Source organism: Rana temporaria, chromosome 3 (genome assembly GCF_905171775.1).
Source record: "Rana temporaria chromosome 3, aRanTem1.1, whole genome shotgun sequence".
In the NCBI taxonomy this organism is placed as follows: Eukaryota; Metazoa; Chordata; class Amphibia; order Anura; family Ranidae; genus Rana; species Rana temporaria.
In genome coordinates, this window is record NC_053491.1 from 334,685,762 (window position 1) to 334,704,460 (window position 18,699).

General features: G+C 42.9%; 1 protein-coding gene across 1 annotated transcript in view; it reads left to right on the forward strand.

The window, feature by feature from the left end:
• The window catches only part of MYOZ3 (myozenin 3), a 57,853-nt gene extending 42,751 nt beyond the window's left edge, over positions 1 to 15,102 (forward strand). The window contains exons 3-6 of the mRNA XM_040345041.1: positions 5,017 to 5,171; positions 6,671 to 6,875; positions 7,762 to 7,933; positions 14,644 to 15,102. Of these exons, the coding sequence (XP_040200975.1) occupies positions 5,017 to 5,171; positions 6,671 to 6,875; positions 7,762 to 7,933; positions 14,644 to 14,830 (719 nt within the window). The 3' untranslated portion in view covers positions 14,831 to 15,102. The remainder of the gene's footprint in view (positions 1 to 5,016; positions 5,172 to 6,670; positions 6,876 to 7,761; positions 7,934 to 14,643) is intronic.
• Positions 15,103 to 18,699: the final 3,597 nt, after the last annotated feature.

Sequence of the window (18,699 nt, forward strand, 5' to 3'; positions counted from 1 at the left end):
CTCTCCCCCTCCCTATGACTACAGCCCTGCGTGAAGATGCTCTCTTATCCCTCACAGACATGGAGGCTAAGCCTAATGGGAACTGTAGTTCCCATTAGGCCGTGATGTAGCAAGAATGAATGCGCACCGCAAACCAGGAAGTCAGTGAGAATAATGATTCAGGAGTGACGGAGGTGAATAAAACAGCTCTATTTCAACAGGTATCAAACTAGTTATAATGCAAAACATTACTTTTTACTTTATCAGCTACTGTCAGACTTTAATTTAAGAGGAAAATATTTTTGTCTTTACAACCCCTTTAAAGGCAAGCTGGTAATAGAAAGTTCATTTTTAGGGTGGAACTCCACTTTAACAGCAGCTACCAAAAATCTAAATGCTCATATATTGAAATTTGAAGGGGATACATAGTTTGGACTTTAAATGGCACTGGATAGGTACTGATGCAAACATTACAATATTTCTTGTAAAGTGTTATAGCATATCATCTTTAACAATAATGCAATTAGAAGTAAGCGGTTGATTATTTTGTTCTTTGTACTTTGAAGTACAGTTTGCATTATATAATATTACCATATATGCCCAAGACATTTCTATTTACTATAACAAAAATCGTTCCTGCTCGTAACATGATATAAATATCTAACCCAACCAGCAACATTACAGCCAAGCAAAGCCAGGAAAATACATATTTATTTGGCACAAAGATGTTTTTCTTCACATGTGCCTGCACAGAAGAAGACATTTGTTCACCGAATTTGGGATGGCCCCTTCAAATTTCAGAGGGTGCTGTTAAATTCAGGGAGGCATGACATTTATTGCCTTTCCTGAAACAATCATTAAGCAGGATATATGCTGTTCTGTTCAGCGTGAAATGGAGCTTACAACTGTGTTTTAGAAAGGTCAATACTGCACTCTAGTGATCAGACTGTGTTTAGTTTGATGAGTGTATAGAAGAGCTCACGTACATTAGAACTCATGTGTTAGGCTCCATGCACACTAGTGTTTTTTTTTAAGCTAAAAAAACGCTGGATAAAAATGCTGGTAATGGCATTTTTTTTTTGTAGCGTTTAGGAGCGTTAGCGTTTTATTAGCATTTTTTGCAGTTCCTAGAAAAAAAAAATGCAAAAAAAATGTCTATTAGTAGTTGATGTCCCTTTTTCCCATAATAGAGCTTTATTTTGGTGGTATTTGATCACCTTTCCATTTTTTTGTTTCTATTTGCGCTATAAACAAAAAAAAAAGAGAGATAATTTTGAAAAAAAAGCAAAATTTGTTACTTTCTGTTATAATACATATACAAAAAAATGTAAAAAAAAACAATTTATTCATCAGTTTAGGCTAATATGTATTCTACATATTTTTGGTAAAAAAAAATCTCCGTTTATCACCACCCTTTGAAATTGCCCCTGTAGCCAGTTTTCAATGCAGGTACTCACCCTATGGTCCGTGTCGACACGACAGACCTTAGTTTGTACATTAAAAACTGTATCAAATGCCTTTGCAAAATCCAGATACACCACATTTACAGGCCTAGATGGCAGTTCACTTCTTCATAGAAGGTCAACCCCCTTGGCGGTAAACCCGAGCGTGACTCGGGGTTGGTTTTCAATGTTAGGATCGGTAACCCCGAGTCACGCTCGGGCTGGACGTGCAGAGTGTGCAGCGGCGCGGCTTACCTTCTCGCTGGATCCACAGACAAGTTACTCACCTTGTCCCTGGATCCTGCGATGCCTCCCCGCTGTGTGAGCGAGCGGGTCCTCCTCGCTCGATTCACAGTCTCCCGTGTGCCGCCGATCTCCGTTCCCTGCGACGTTACGACGCACAGGGGACGGAGAACGGCGCCAAATTCAAAAAAGTAAACAAACACAATACATACAGTATACTGTAATCTTATAGATTACAGTACTGTATGTAAAAAATACACACCCCCCTTGTCCCTAGTGGTCTGCCCAGTGCCCTGCATGTTCTTTTATATAATAAAAAATGTTCTTTCTGCATGGAAACTGTAGATTGTCCAAAAGTGTCCCTTTATGTCAAAAATGGTTTTAGATCAGCTAGAAAACAGCGATAATAAATTATAATCACTTGCAGAAATGTGCGATAGCGATTTGTGGGGAAATTTGTCATAAAAAAAAAAAAATGACAGCGACAATTCTGCAACTGAGCAAATTTCAGTGATTTTGAGTTGATTACATTATTGAATAATTTTTATTATAATTATATTATTATTTGTTATAATTATTTATAATTATTCATTATATTATAATTTATATATATTTTTTTTTTTTTTTTAAATGTCATACCCGGGATGCCTACAAGATTCTTGTTTGGTCAGATTTAAGTGAGTTATTTCTAAAAATTACAGGCCTACAGTATAAAACGCCAAATTTCCTTGCAAAATAATTGTACCGCTTTTGGTACGTAATTCCAGACAGAATCATACCGCCAGGGAGGTTAATAGATTGGTCTGGCAAGAACGATTTTTCATGAATCCTAATTTCATGATACTAATAATATAGTTTTCATTATTAAAATCTTGTATATAGTCCCTTATCAACCCCTCCAATAGCTTGCAGACTATTGATGTTAGGCTAACTGGTCTGTAGTTCCCCGGGATATATCTTATATATATATATCCTGGCCCTTTTTTTAAATATTGATGCCATGTTGGCTTGTTTTCAATCAGCTGGTACCATTCCAGTCAGTAAACTGTCCACAAAAATTATGAACAATGGTCTGGCTATCACCTGACTGAGTTCCTTAAGGCCTCGTACAGACGACCGGACAGTCCGCTGCAAAACGGTCGGCTGGACAAATGTCCGCTGGAAACCTGTCTGGTCGGCCGTACACACGACCGAACATGTCTGCTGAAACTGGTCTGCGGACCAGTTTCAGCAGACATGTTCGGTCGTGTGTACGAGGCCTAAGGATCTTGTCCCAGTGACTTATTTATGTTAAGTTTTTCAAGTCTATTTCTAATTCTGTCCACCATGAGGTTGCTTCCTGCGTCATGCTTTGAAAATTAACATGACAGGTTACTGTATCCCCCCCCCTTCCCCTTGTGAAGACTGAGGAGAAGAAATTATTCACCAACTCTCCATCTTTTGTAACCAGATTCCCTTCGTCATCCTTTAAGGGGCCAATATGATCTGGCGTCCCTTTCTTGCTATTTATATACTTAAATAATTTAAGGATGTATTGCAGCCATACATTTCTTATGGCATTCTTTGTAAAGCTGGAATGCTGACAATGACCCCTCAGCTTTGTTTTTTTTTAAATGCCTTTTCTTTTGCTTTTATATACGTTATTTTGGAATTGAGCCACCCAGGATTTCTATTGGCTCTTTTAATTTTATTTCCCATTGGAATGCACTGCCCACTACCTTTATTTAGTATGCTATTAAAACACTCCCATTTTTCCTCTGTGTTCTTTGTTCCTAGGATTTTATCCCATTAAATATTATCTTGCAAAGAGCACAGTTTAGGGAAGTTGGCCCTTTTGAAATTTAGTGTCTTTGTATTAACCTTGTGCTTCCTATTTCTGTGATTTATACTGAAACTACTTGATATGGTCGCTGTTTCCTAGGTTGCCCCGTATTTCCACATCCACGATCAGGTCTGTATTGTTAGTAATCAGTAGTTCTAGTAACGCATTGTTTCTTGTTGGTACATTCACTCTTTAGACCCATGAAATTGTCCTTCAAGATATTTAGGAAATCACAATCCTTAGACGAATGTGCTGTTCCTTCTGCCCAGTCTATATCTGGATAATTAAAATCCCCCATTATAATGACACTTCCTATCCTTGCCGCTATTCCAAACTGTGATAGGAGGCCCGCCTCCCCTCCCCCCTTGGGGTAGGGGGCTATAGCATATGCCCAGTATTATGGAAAACCCCTGGATGGTTGCCAATGAATCATGAGATTTTTGTTAGTCTCCCTACCGCTAATGGCTTCAATGCTACCCGCTGAACCCTGTTCCACACTGGCTATCTGTACATCTGGACCCTTCCCCCCATCACCTAGTTTTAAAAAAACTCAAACTTTTCAGTCATCTTCACTCTCAGCTGAGCTTCAGTCTCCCAATTTAGGTGCAGTCCATCCCTGCTAAAGAGCGAGTGACCAACTGAAAAGTCACCCCAGTTCTCCAGGAACCCAAACTCCTCCTTTCTACACCAGCTCCTCAGCCACTTGTTAGGTTCCCTAATCCCCCGCTGTGTCTCTGGTGTGGCTTGAGGTACCAGTAGTATTTCTGAGAATACTACCTTGGAGGTCCTAGTCCTCAATTTAGCTCCTAAGTCCCTAAAATCGTTTTTTAGGATACTCCATCTCCCTCTGACTGTCATTGGTGCCAACGTGTACCATGACAGCTGGGTCCTCCCCAGCCCCTCCCAATAATCTGTCCACCAGATCCGCAATGTGCCAAATCCGAGTGCCCGATAAACAACATACAGTTCGGTGCTTACTGTTTTTTACAGATAGCCCTCTCTGTCCTTCTTATAATTAAGTCCCCTACCACCAGAATCTGTCTTTCATTTCCCTCGGCTTTACCTCTGCCCTCACTGGAGGAGTTTTTTCCTTTGGCAGCTAGAAACGTCACTCAGCTCCAGCAGTGCTTGTCCCTGACTGATTTCCCCAATATCACGCAACAGGGCATACTTATTGGGATGTTCCAGCCCAGGACTGGCCTCCCTGACACTTTCCCCTATACCCTTTCTGAGTGTCACCCATCTACTCTGCTCTGGTGCCTACACCTCTTTGTCTCCACCCACCTCTGTGCTGGCCCCTGCCTGTAAATATCCATTTCCAACAACTGGGTTGTGTTTTTGAAGGACTACTTGTCAATTGACTTGCATGGCAAACTGTAGGTCAACACACTAAAAATATAACTAGCTGCATTTTAAAAACCCACCAAACTAAAATCCCAATAGTATTAGCTACAGTCTAAGGTGTGTGATTAGTGTGCGTAAACCAGAGAGGTGTGCATGTCTTCTAATTTGATGTTTCTGTTGCTGTAGGTCCAACTTTTAACCTGGGTAAGAAGGTCAGCATCCCAAGGGACGTAATGATGGAAGAACTCACTTTACAACGCAATCGTGGTTCTTGTATGTACTTGGAGCGTCAAAAGCGCGTTCAGAGGTTTACATTTGAATACCCATCAGATCATGTCCATGTAAGTTAACCTTTGTAATGTTATGGAAACACTTAAAGCTGAACTGCAAGCAAAAAAATAAATTTGCTGATGAAATATACATATAGTTGTCTTACCCGAAAAATAATTTGTCCATCCAGCCCTGAGATTTGCACCTCTGCCACACAGTACAGTCCTGTTTGGCAAGGCATAAGACCAGATTTTTCTATGTTAAGTTAAGCAACTCTTACAGGTATTGTCCCTTCTCAGCATGTAATAGGTCAGTGAAAGAAGCAAATGTGTTTAAGATTTATTGTATTGTTTACCCTTATTACAACAAATCACTAAGAGTCGGTTCACACAGGTGCAACTCGTCAGGCGACTCAGCCTCCCGACAAGTCGCGCTCCGTTCTGTACAATGGAACCGTTCTAATAGGAGCGACTCAAGTCACTCCGACTTAGGCCCCATACACACGATAGAATCCATCCGCTGAAAAATCCCAGCGAATGGGTTTCAGCGGATAGATCCTATGGTGTCTACACTCCAGCGGATCTGTTTCCGCGGATATTTATCCCCTGGGATGGATTCCAGCAGATCAAATATTCGCTGACATGCTAAACAAATCTATCTGCTGGAATCCATCCCAACGGATGGATCCGCTGGTCTGTATAGACTCACCGGATCCATCCATCCGAAGAGATCCCCCGCATGCGTCGTAATGATTCGACGCATGCGTGGAATTCCTTATATGACAGCGTCGCGCACGTCGCCGCGTCATAATCGCGGCGACGGCGCGACACGTCATCGCCAGAGGATTTCGGAGCGGATTTCAATGCGATGGTGAGTACACTCCATCGCAGAGAAATCCGCTGAAATCCTCGAGAGGATTTATCCGCGGAAACGGTCCGCTGGACCGTATTCGCGGATAAATCCTCTCATGTGTATGGGGCCTTAGAAAAAGGTTCCTGTGCTACTTTGGGACGACTTCAGGGCGACTTGCATTGACTTCAATACAGAAATCATTTTGCAAGTCGCCTCTGAAGTCGTGGGCAGATCGCCCTGCCGAGTAGCTTGTCAAGTCGTGATGCCCCAGTGTAAACTGGCTCTAAAAGATGGCAAAATTGGGAAAAACTATTTTAATTGAAATAATAAAAAAAAACATGGCAGTAGTATGTGATATACTGTGATTTAATAAATTTAATTCAACTATTCAACTAGGGTGTATTTGAAAAATGTATTATGTGGTGGCAAGGGATTATTCTCAAATTAAATTACCCTTATCCACCAATGAGCATACAGTACTGCATGTTAATCCACATAAGATCTGTTAGCTTTATGCATCCCACTACTTACCATGGCAGCTAACACAGAACAATAAATGCACAGCAAAATTACAATCACCACCTATATCAGTACTATGTAGGTCTGGATTACTATACATGTACACAATGTTTGTGAATATTATTACGTTTTTTACATAAGGTAATTTTTTGTTTGGAATTACTGAATGCGCATAATAAAATTACTCTTCATTTATCAGGCAGGTAGCAATGTACATGCCCTGAATTCTGATCAAACAGCTGTCAATGGCTTCTCTGGTTCAGCAGGGGCTGATGGGAAAGAGAACTTCCGCTCAGAGATACACATAGTCCCGGGAGAAAATCAGACCCCACCAAATATCCCTAAGAAATCTGCCAAGGTCTTGCAGATGAAGATGCAGTTGAATCCAGGAGGGATTGCTCCAGGTAAGAGTGAATAAATGCTACAAAGATGGGTCCATTGAACAAGTCTGGCTCCAAACAGGAACAAAAATGGCAACCACGCCAAAAAGAGTAGGTCTCATTTTCTTCCTGAGACCTCAATAGCAAAACACAGATCACGCTGTTTTGCTATTGAGATCTCAGTAAAATCTTTAGATCTACTTTTTTGGTGTGCTGGTCATTTCAGTTCATAATTTTATACGGTGTCTCCATTGGCCTTGCACCTTTCATTAGGAATGAGAGGTGAAGGTGCAGAATGGATGATATGCATATTCTAAGCAGGGATTGATCTAACCATGCCACAGATCCACATGGCACCTAACACTGTCTACATCCAAAGATCCTATCTATTCCCGAATATTCCTACCTCTTCCCTACAGTCATCTACAGTGGTCCCTAAAATAAGCCCCAGCATTGGTAAGCCCCCTCTCTTTCGTGGCAAGATTATGCACAGTTCCCCTCTATTAAAGGGAAGTGTACTGTGCTCTCTCACCCTCTGATTGTCTAACATAGCTGTCAATTAAACAGAGAAGAACACAGCTCTCCCATCTCGCAAAAATGTCTGTGTCAGAGACAAATGACTTTAGTACTGTTGCATCTGCTTATTGTGTGTTATTAGAATGGAAGTAAAGTTTGTGAGGGGTAAAAGGGCTCTTACACAATTGCCCAGCTTTGGAGCTTGGGAGGAACGTGTCATGCTGCAATTTTTTTCCAATTGCTCTATCACAAAAACAGTGACTATCTACAGGCCTAGGGGGCTGTTGGCACGTATGTAATATTCTGGCTTCTCTTCTGCATTTTTTTAAAAAATGTGTTTAAAAATGTCCTGCTGATGATGTTGTATATTAAGTTCCTGTCTGTCTAATACCAGGTTACTCTGGACCTTTAAAGGGTGTGCCATATGAAAAGTTCAACAACACAGCCATCCCTTACTATTGCCCTTGGTCTGAGAGCCACTCAGTGGCGCACGTCATACCTGGTGATGAATCATTACCACCACCTCCAAAAACACCACTAAATGTCACACACCGTACCCATAACAGGTAAGTGTATGATTCTTCACTATGAGAGTCCTAAAGGGTTGCTTTATAGTGGGCATATGCCCAAATACTACCTACACTAAAGGTTTTAATAATCTTGCTGGGATGTACAATTAAGGTGCATAAGCAAGGCTGAAATACTTTCCAGCTCTTTTATTTCTAAAACACTGGGCTTTTGGCAACATTGACATGAAGGATCAAAGTTCATATTTGCCAATTCTCCTCTATAGCAGAAATCACATGATCAAATGCCTAGACAGAAAGGGGAGCATAATATAACCCATTTCAGAAGACGGAACTGGAGAAGAGGTTAAATAGCTAAGTGTTAGGGTGCAGAATAGGGTGACCAAGTTTTCTGAATTGCCCGGGTCAGTAGCGCATTTTGCAGGTCTGTCCCGGGCACCTTAATACCAGGACAATACAGTGTCCCAGAATAAAACTGACACTAGCCACCCTTCAGAGCTGATCTGATTCCTCCAAAAAAGGCCGCCACAGTGCCGCTTTACTCACTGACAGTACTTGACCTGGCCAAGAAGAGTCACAATCCTGCCCCCCCTGCTTGTGATTAGAGAAATAATAAATCCCGCCTCTTGTGTCTTATCACTTGTAGAGCCAGCATTGGAACAAGGTAAAACGGGCCTCGGCTGGCCAGGAAAAGTACTGTCAGTGAGTAAATTGGTGATGCAGCAGCCTTTTGGGGGGGGGGGCTGATCAGTGCATCTGGGTAAAGCGTGCACCCGCTTCCCCAGCTGTGCTGTGATTCGTTACAGTACAAGCTGATTTTTAGGAAGGGGGCGTGTCCCTGAATGGCAGTTTGGAAATGTGGTCAACCTAGTGCAGAATTGTCAATCTTCATAAAGATTTCCTCTTACTGTTGCATCTCCAAGACAGGATATGATGGTAAATCATTCAACAAAGTCACAAGCAGCAAAAAAACACAGGGGTTTAAGCGTATTTCAATCGAAAAACGTAAGATATGTGTAGCGACTATTCTAGGCCTAGACTAACTGGATGTGCACTGTCCATAGAAATGAAGGAAAGGGGAGAAGGAAACAAATGGGTCTCACAGGATAGTTTTACAGAAAAGGCAGTCCCTTTATGCTGTTTTTCTTTTGGCTATCATTGGGGCCCTTTAAGAAGCATTGGTGCACCTAATGACAGTTTCAATAAACCAGTATGCAGTATAGGTGTAGTATAGGTGTGGTATACTCAATTTTCTGTCTCCAGTAACTGCTAGAAGTGTGAACAATGAACAGTGCCCTCTCATCAGTTCCTGTGGTATGTCTGTGATCTCTCGCTGTAGAAAGAGGTGGGGCCCTTGGTCTCTCCAGAGATTCATCTGTACCATTATGATGGCTTTTGTTTCCTCCCTCCTCCTCTGTGACAAATCGGGAGTCTTCTCTTTTTGCCCAACCGAAAATGGGTTTCATACCACTTCTGATTGGCCGGATTGAGGATCAGTGTTTCAACAGCTGTTGTAACACACCTGGGTGGGTATGGAGCGCATCCTATGCATCCCGAGCCCACCTGGCTCTAATTAGGTGCTTCAAAGAAAAAAAAAACGCCACTGTAATTCATGCACCTGGTGCCCTGAAAGAGGACGGATGCATAAATAGAGGGTGGCCACGGCGGCAATGGGTAAATTCATGCTATGCATGAATCTATCCATTACTATATAGGGGGGTGGTGTGGAGAGAGGGGGCAGCACTGGTAGCTACTCCTCTTAGCAGGCAGGGCCGCTGATAGAAATCATGGGGCCCCGTACAACCTACCTGACGGGGCCCCCTTCAGTCCCGCCCCTGGTCCCTCCTTCAGCCCCACCCCTGGCTCCGCCCCCTGGCCCAGCGACTTGACATCGGGACATGCCAATGCCATAAATGTACTGCAGAGACAGTGCTACCCATGCCGCCAATGCCATAATGTACTGCAGACAGTGCCACCAATGCCATATTGTGCTGCAGACAGTGCCACCCATGCTGCCAATGGCATAATGCCATTGGCAGCATAGGTGGCACTGTCTGCAGCACATTACGGCATTGGCGGAACGGGTGGCACTGTCTGCAGAACATTACAACATTGGCGGCATGGGTGGCACTGTCTCTGCAGGCAGCACATGCGTTATGGGCCATAATGCATGTGCTACCTGCAGACAGTCCCACCCATGCCACCAATGCCGTAATGTGCTGCAGACAGTGCCACCCATGACCCAATGCCATAACGCATGTGCTACCTGCTGATAGTGCCACCTATGCTGTCAATGCCATATTGTGCTGCAGACACTGTCATCCATGCTGCCAATGGCATAATGCCATTGGCAGCATGGGTAGGCACTGTCTCTGCAGGCAGCACATGCGTTATGGCATTAGCGTCATGGGTGGCACTGTCTGCAGCACATTATGGCATGGGTGGCACTGTCTCTGCAGGCAGCACATGCATTATGGGCAGACAGAGCCACCCCTCCTCCACCAAGTATAGTCCAGCCTCAGTACAGACCCCCATCTCCACTAAGAATAGACCCTCCTTCCTTAGTACAGCCCCCCTTCTACACTAACTACAGTTACCCCTTAGTATAGGCCCCCCACTCCACTAGGTATAGACCACCACCTCCCTCAGTACAGACCCCCCTCTCCACCAAGTATAGTCCCCCCTCAGTACAGACCCCCCTCAGTCCAAACCCCCCTCCACCAGTATAAACCCCCTCCCTCAGTACAGACCCCCACTAAGTACAGACCCCCTCAGTACAGACACCCTCTCTCAGTATAGAGCCCCCTCTCTTAAGTACATACCTCCCTCAGTCCAGACCCCCCTCCACTAAGTACAGATCCCCCTCCACTAAGTACAGACCCCCCTCCCTTAGTACACAACCCCTCCACTAAGTAAAGACCCCCCCCCCTTCCTCAGTCCATACCCCACTCCACCAGTATATACCCCTCTCCCTCAGTACAGATCCCCTCCACTAAGTACAGGCCCCCTCCCATAGTACAGACCCCCTCCCATAGTACAGACCCCCTCCCACAGTACAGACCCCATCCCATAGTACAGACCCCATCCCATAGTACAGACCCCCTCCCATAGTACAGACCCCCTCCCTGAGTACAGACCCCCTTCCTGAGTACAGATTCCCATCTCCACTAACTATAGTCCCCCTCAGTACAGACCACACCCCCTCACTATAGACCCCCCTCCCTTAGTCTAGGCCCCCTCTCCAATAAGTACAGACCCCCTCCCTTAGTACAGTCACCTCTTAAGTATAGACCCCCCTCCCCCAGTCCTGACCCCCCCTTAAACTACAAGGCCCCCCTTACACTAAGTACAGACACCCTCCCCCAGCTCAGAACCCCTATACTAAGTACAAACCCCCCTTACACTAAGTATAGAGACCCCTCCCTCACTCCACACTCTGTGCCCCTCCTCCATCTACGAAAATACAGTCCAAACAAATCTTAGCTCAGCATACACAGCAGTGTCCCTCCATTGGTCTGTGTACACCTCACACCTCACTTCAGGCTCAGGCTTGGGCAGTGGACATCCCATAGTAAGTGTCACCCTTTCCTCCCTCCTCCCTCCTACCTGTTGCAGCACTCGCTTGCAGCTGGAGAGGAGACTCAGACGAGGATCGCGTGCAGCCGCGCCGCCCGGGTGGAGATCGTGACATCATCATGTCTGTGAGATGTCACTGGCTCAGTAGGGAGGAGGAAGCAGGACACACGCCAGGCACGGCTGCGGAGCTGGGCGTGTTATTCCAGCGGGGTCAGCGGAAAAAAAAAAACCTAAGGAGAGTCAGGATGGTGTCACCCGGGCCGCACCCCCTGCACCTGCCTAGCAATGCAATTGCCCGTTGGCCGGGACTTGAGCCAGCACAGGGAGCGGTGCGGAGGTGGTATTCTTCCGCACCCGAAATAGACAAAATAGTCCCTTCCCTCCTGCGATCTAATAAAACGGAAAAAAAAAGCCGGAAAATCTTAAAGGGGGGGGGGGGGGGTTGGGAGGTGTCGGTGGTATGGCAGTATCAAATGGTTGTGGTGGTTGGGCATTTGATGGACGTTAAGGGACACGGCTGCAGGATTTTTTTTACTACATTAACTTTTTGATCTGATCAGGTTGCCGGGCCCCCCTGCTGGCCGGGCCCGGTACAAAAGGGCCAGCTGTACTGGCCTATCAGCGGCCCTGTTAGCAGGGATCACAGCAGAAAAAAGAAGGAATTTGAAGATTTGGAGGTATGCCGCGTACACACGACTGTTTTTCGTGATGTGAAAAATTACATTTTTTTTTATGTCATTAAAAACGATCGCGTGTGGGCTCCAGAGCATTTTCCATGACATGAAAAATGGCCATTAAAAATTTAGAACATGCTCTATTTTTTCGCATTATTTTTTACGTTGTGAAAAACAGTCATGTGTACGCTTTAACGACGTGAAAAAAACGCGCATGCTCAGAAGCAAGTTATGAGACAGGAGCGCTGGTTCTGGTAAAACTAGTGTTCGTAATGGAGATGGCACATTCGTTACGCTGTAACAGACTGAAAAGCACAAAGACTGAAAAGCGCGAATCGTCTCTCACCAAACTTTTACTAACACGAAATCAGCAAAAGCAGCCCAAAGGGTGGCGCCATCCGAATTGTACTTCCACTTTATAGTGCCGTCGTATGTGTTGTATGTCACCGCGCTTTGCTCAAGCATTTTTTTTTCACAATCGTGTGTAGGCAAGGCAGGCTTGACAAGAATCAGGTCGAAAAAAACTTTGTTTTCTTAGACCATTAAAACTGGTCGTGTGTACGCGGCATAAGAGCAATAGAAAGTACTTTTTTGAGTTATAAATACTGTAAGGGGTTAGCTCGGTAGCGGGGTGTATGACCCCTTGGATGGGTTCACTATACACTGAATTTATACAGACAGGCAGTCAAAGACGGTTGAAAACAAAGATTTTGGTTTATTCTTCCATCTTGCTGGAAACAAGTGCAAGCATTCAAACAGCATAAACAAAATCAAACATAAAATAAACCCTGGCCACTTGGGGCGTCTATCTTCACCACACAGTAACCTATCTATGGAGTCTGGTACAGCCTAGTGCTAGGGCAGACACTGCTGGTCATACAGCAGAAAAACAATAGTCTTTTGATTTTTATCACACAGAAAAATTAATCCTCTCCTCACCTTTTCAGAAGACTTTCTGGCACTGCTCTCCTTACTCACAAAGACTCAGGATGCAGCCAAACAGTGGTAATCATCTGGACTACTTATAAAGGCCTTAATTGCCTAATTCTGAACAGCTGGAGTCTTCCAATGGCCTTTAGCCTTTTCTGGCTACATTTGCAGCCGACGCCTAATTACAATTGGTGTATTGTCTAAACAAGGCAGAAATGTATGTCCCGTCTGTGACAACACACACAGATTTACCAGAATTCCTGTCACAATACATACTTGTATATAATTTTTTTTAACCAGAGTTTAGTGTCGCTTTAATACTTGAAGTGTTCATTTTAGGGGCTAGGTTAAAAGTTTGATTATTGTAATATCACTATTATTGTATAGTCTTGTTCCAAAAATATTTTTCAATAAAGTTCTTGTGTAAAAAAAAAAAAATTAAGTTAAGCTTTGGCTAGGGGGAAGGTTAAAGTAAATTTGTGGTTAAAGAAATGATGTGGCTTTGATTGCCAGCTTCCTTTGGAAGATACTAAATGCCAGGACAATGACCCAGAACAAGCATGTAGATTTTTAAAGTCAGAGTAAAGCCAAATATCCTAACCTGAATACTTGTTCCAATTCAGTGACATAGGAAGTACTTAAAGGGGTTGTAAAGGAAAAACATTTTTTTCATAATAAGCATCCTTTACCTACAGACATTCCTCTTTTCACTTCCTCTTTGTTCGTTTTTGCTCAGAAGTTGCTCTATTTCTTTTCTGTTCTGTTCACTTCCTGCTTGTCTGATTTTACTGACCACCGTGATGGGAGGCTTTACTGCGGTGGTCAGTAATGTGCTCACCCCCTCCTGGGAACTACATCTGTGCGGCAGGATGCTCTCTACATGTTAGAGACTTCAAGGAGGTGTGAATTACTGGGCGTGCCGCAATTCATACTGGGAAATGTAGTTCTTACATTAACGAGCGATGCAAATCAGGAAGTGAATGAGAGAAAAATGAAATAAGATGAGAGAAACTAGAATGCCGGAGGTGATATAGATGAAGGGATTTAATAGGTATTTACTCGTTTTTTAACAGAATCATTACACTATTCTGTCTGTCTACCTTGCAGACATTCATTTTAGGCAACATTTTTTTTTCCTTTAGTGACCCTTTAAGTTCTTGAGCCATTGGATCAGTATGAAAGCCAAAAAGCTTTTTACAAAGAGCGCTCAATATAGAACCCTCATACTTCCTCTCCATAGGTTGTCTTGTGGCAAGAAAAGCAGCGCCAAGCTTTAGGCATCATAAACATGCTGGCTTTTACATGAGGTCCAAATAATGTTACAAATAAATGTTGCAATACAAGGTCATATAAAATAGGAGTCTAGGGGTAAATTACAGATAGTAGTATTTATTGCATTACAAGGACTCAGACAGGCTGTGAAAAAATGCTCAGGGGTTCTTTTGCCATGTACAGCAGGTCACAAGCACTTCTATTTTTTGAAACTTTACTTTTTTTGATTTGTGAACATGCATGTCAAATGAAATGAAAGATTTTTCTTGATAAGGTTTTTGTCTTTTTTATTTCCAGAACTCCATTACCCTTTGGAAGTCTATCTATAGTTAATGGCGGAGAAGCTCCATATAATTTTGAGGAAATTCAAGCTCAGGTTGAAGAATTACCCAGCGGGCAACAATTCATGTTCCAAAGACCCAGCTTCAACCGGGCACCTCGGGGGTGGGCAATGGCCTTTGTGCCTGAATCAGCAGACTTATAGATTTAATTGCGGTGTTAGGACAATGCGTACAGATTGCTTCACATTGCTTTGCTTAAAAGTAGTTCAGATACAAATATTTGCATTAGTTGATGAGTATGTATACTCAAATGCTCAGACTGTGCTTTAAGTATGTCTGTATGACACTAAAAAGCAAAGTAACATTGCAGTTGGTTGGCAGGTACCCTTCAGTGCTACATTTTATATTTACAGAGAGTCTGCCCACCTATTAGAATCTTTTCTATCAGGCTAGTTATGCCTTCTGCTCTACATGTGACAATGTCCTGGCCTTGTCTAAAGTCTGGAATAGAGAAGGGGTAATGCGTATTTATCTTAAACTCAGGAATCCAGTGTTTCTAAAGCTCTGCTTGGGTACAATGTTGCACCAGAGAATGTCTACCAACCATATGCAGTGCACTTTATCTTGTAGCACTATATTTTATCTTTAATATATTGTAAATATAGTGCTTCCATACAGTAATTTTTATTTTGTTCTTTTATAATTACTATTCACTGATATTACCAAAGCAGTAAAGAATCTGGGAAGGACTTGGAGCATTTGGCCTTGGAAGGCCAACACAACCAATTAGCACTTTTACTGCAAAGACAGATATTTTCTAGGTGAAAGAACAATGCAAAGTGGTTACAGTACTGGATTAAATGAAGGGCATGGTAATAGGTGGGTGTTCCCAAAGGACTGATAAAATTATTTATTTTGACACATGTTCCAGAATCAGCTCTATGCATTGCTCATGTGACAACTGTAAAGGGAGCCACTGCAGCAAGTCCTCCTTTTTGCACTTGCAATTTGATGAAGTATCCCCACTCCAGACTACCGAACCCAAAATGTCTTACTAGTGCTGGCCTGCTGTGGTGCATATACTTTATTGCCCCCATCCCCTGCCAAGTTCTCCCATCAAGCATTATCATCTAAGTTGGCATACACAGAATATTAAAAATAAAATAGATATGATAAAAGCACTCTTGTCAACATATATGAAATGTCCAAATACACAGAATATTGCTTAAGGCCGTGTTCACATACAATGGAACCTCGGTTTAAGAGTAACTTGGTTTGAGAGCATTTTGATTTGCGAGCAACTTTTTTTTTTTTTTAATTCTGACTCGGTTTGCGAGTGTTGAATCGCAAGACGAGCAGAATTCAAGCTAAATGGGCCTGCAGTACCTCATTTGGCCTGAGGTACGGCGGCGCAGAAGCCAAGCAGAGCCGAAAATAGGCCTGCAGTACCTCATTTGGCCTGAGGTACGGGGGCACAGGAAACAAGCCGAAGTGTCCTCTGGCCTTTTCGACCGTTTTCGGCGCTCAATGGTTTCCCCCCCCCCCCCACACCTCTGGCTGCATTCGGTATTGCATCCCATTGAAGTCAATGCGGAACAAATTATTTTCGTTTCCACTGACTTCAATGGGAAAACTCGCTTTGATATGAGAGTACTTTGGATTACGAGCATACTCCTGGAACGGAATATGCTCAAAATTCGAGGTTCAACTGTATGTGCAGCCGCGGTTCACAGCTTGCGGTCCGGTGCGTTGCTGCTCACCGATTCAATTTTTGCCTGAATTTGCACCTGAATCTGAACCAAAGACGCACAGCACCCTTTTTAAATGTGGACCCCCCCCAGGGCTGTGTGAACAAGCTCCATTGAGAGCCGGTCGAACTCTCCCGTCATAGAAAAATTGGATGTGGGGAAATCTGCATCAAGTTTGCATATATGTGAGCCCAGCCTAAAGGTAAAGTGCAGGCAAAATCAAAAAAGAAGAAAAATCAGCACAAGGGACATAAATAAGGTTCTGTCACAGCGTCTCATTAAGGGAGCTCAACCTTTCTACGAATGGGACATAATCTAATAATTGACTGAAGATGATTGATTTGGGAGAAGGGTGCTTTCTACTAAAAGAAGAGGTATCTGCACAAGGGACGCATCCTACTAAGTTATGTCTCTTGTGCTGATTTTTTTGTTTTTGATTTTAGCAGCACTTAAGCTTTAAAGTGCAATGCTACCAAGAATCATTCAGCCACTTACAATGTCACTAAACCCACACCATAAAAAAACTATTAATAAATGGTGTATTACATGCTGTTTATACTCACTCAGTCACTATGAAATTTGTTTTCTGTATTCTGCAAAAAAAAAAAAACTGATTGATCGTGCTTCTCTCTATCTCCACCTTCTGTTTATGCCCCCAATTCAGCTAGGGATTTTGCAGCTGTGGTGGCAACTTTGCACATGCTCAGTTTTCAGTGAGTTTCTATGCTGAGCATCCCCCCCCCCCCTGATCACATCTGAGCAGCTCATGTCACTATAAAGTCACACATGTGGATGTATACACAGTGGTAAATGACAGCCCACTCCCTCCCTCCTCCTCCATGCACATTAGTTAGCTAATCACAATGGGGCAGGATATTACATGTAGAATAATGGTGGCTTTACCTCCCTCATGTTCTAAGACACAGGCTGGTGGGGTCGTGACACAGCCTGTGACTGGCAGAAATCCATTCACACCATGTAATTTCCACTAAATAATAAAGATGTGTTTTAAATATGTTTGTGTATGGCAATTGAAAAGAGTTTATTGATTCTATTTTTTTTTCCAAAGTATTTTTTTTTTAACGTGGCCAGCAGCAGTGGACTATAAGCTCCTCCTGCTTATCTTTCCCTGCAGACAAGCTGGGGAAGATCTGGGTCATGTGAGATATTGACTAGGAAAAAGGTACTTAGATGTTTTATTTTTTTTATAATTGTAGTGCCATCATCCATATTAAGCAATAGAAGATAATGAAAATTAAACCGTGTGTGTAAAGTATCACTTTAAGGGCCCACAATACTAATATTACTTACACTAATATTCCTAACACTAATATTCCACTGTCAATACAATTGGTGATGAGAAATGAAGGGTTTCTGAAACATAATCTTTGCTGGACAAATCACTGATCGGGAAAATATCAAAGGCAAGGGTGGCTTTTTTAAGTAAACAATGACATATTCCCTTTAAATGCTTGCTTACTTGTTCATGGTCATTAACTAAGCAGTGAGCCAGAGGATGAGGACGAGGATGACAACCATGGTATGTGGTCTGTAAGGCTGGTTGTGAAGATGACCGCACTCCAGATTACAGAGGATGAAAAACTTTATTCCATAAATCCAAAACGTTTTTTATATCAATACATCATGATATAGACAGACAGCATCAAGGGTTGATGCATTTTACGAAAAACTTTGCTTAGTCATAACCTTATGACCAAGCGATGTTTTTCGCAAATCGCGTCAACCTTTGCTGCTGTCTGTCTGTATTATGATGTCTTGATGTGAAAAACTTGTTGGATTTTATGGAATAAAGTTTTTCTTCTTCTATAATCTAGAGTGCAGTCATCTGGTCTCTCAAATTGGAGTCTATGCTCAGACCGCAGACTGGACCAGCACCTAAACATTAGAGGGAGGATTATTTCACCTGGAGCTTTCACTACATGCTTCAACTCTGTGAAGGATATTACCTTGACATTATGTTGCAAATAACTTTAGATTTTGAAGACCACAAAGTCAATAAGTCTTAGACATAGGCAATTGATATTGTTTGTACCGTTTACAGAGGGTGTTCCTAGTAGATTCAGTAATGACCTGTACACCAGGAGGAAGACAGGCTCTAGTTCTGACCATCAGGATCATTCTGGTCAGTTACGGTCAAACTGAAATACAATCTTGTTGTTCTGCCCTCACTATATGTGGCTAAGGTATGATTAAAAACATACGGCTAACTCTCCTCCCTTAACAACTCATTGAGGCAGGCGCAAGGTCCTTTTTTCAACTTTTATAGCAGGAAAGTTAGAGTAAAACTGAATAAAAAGAAATAA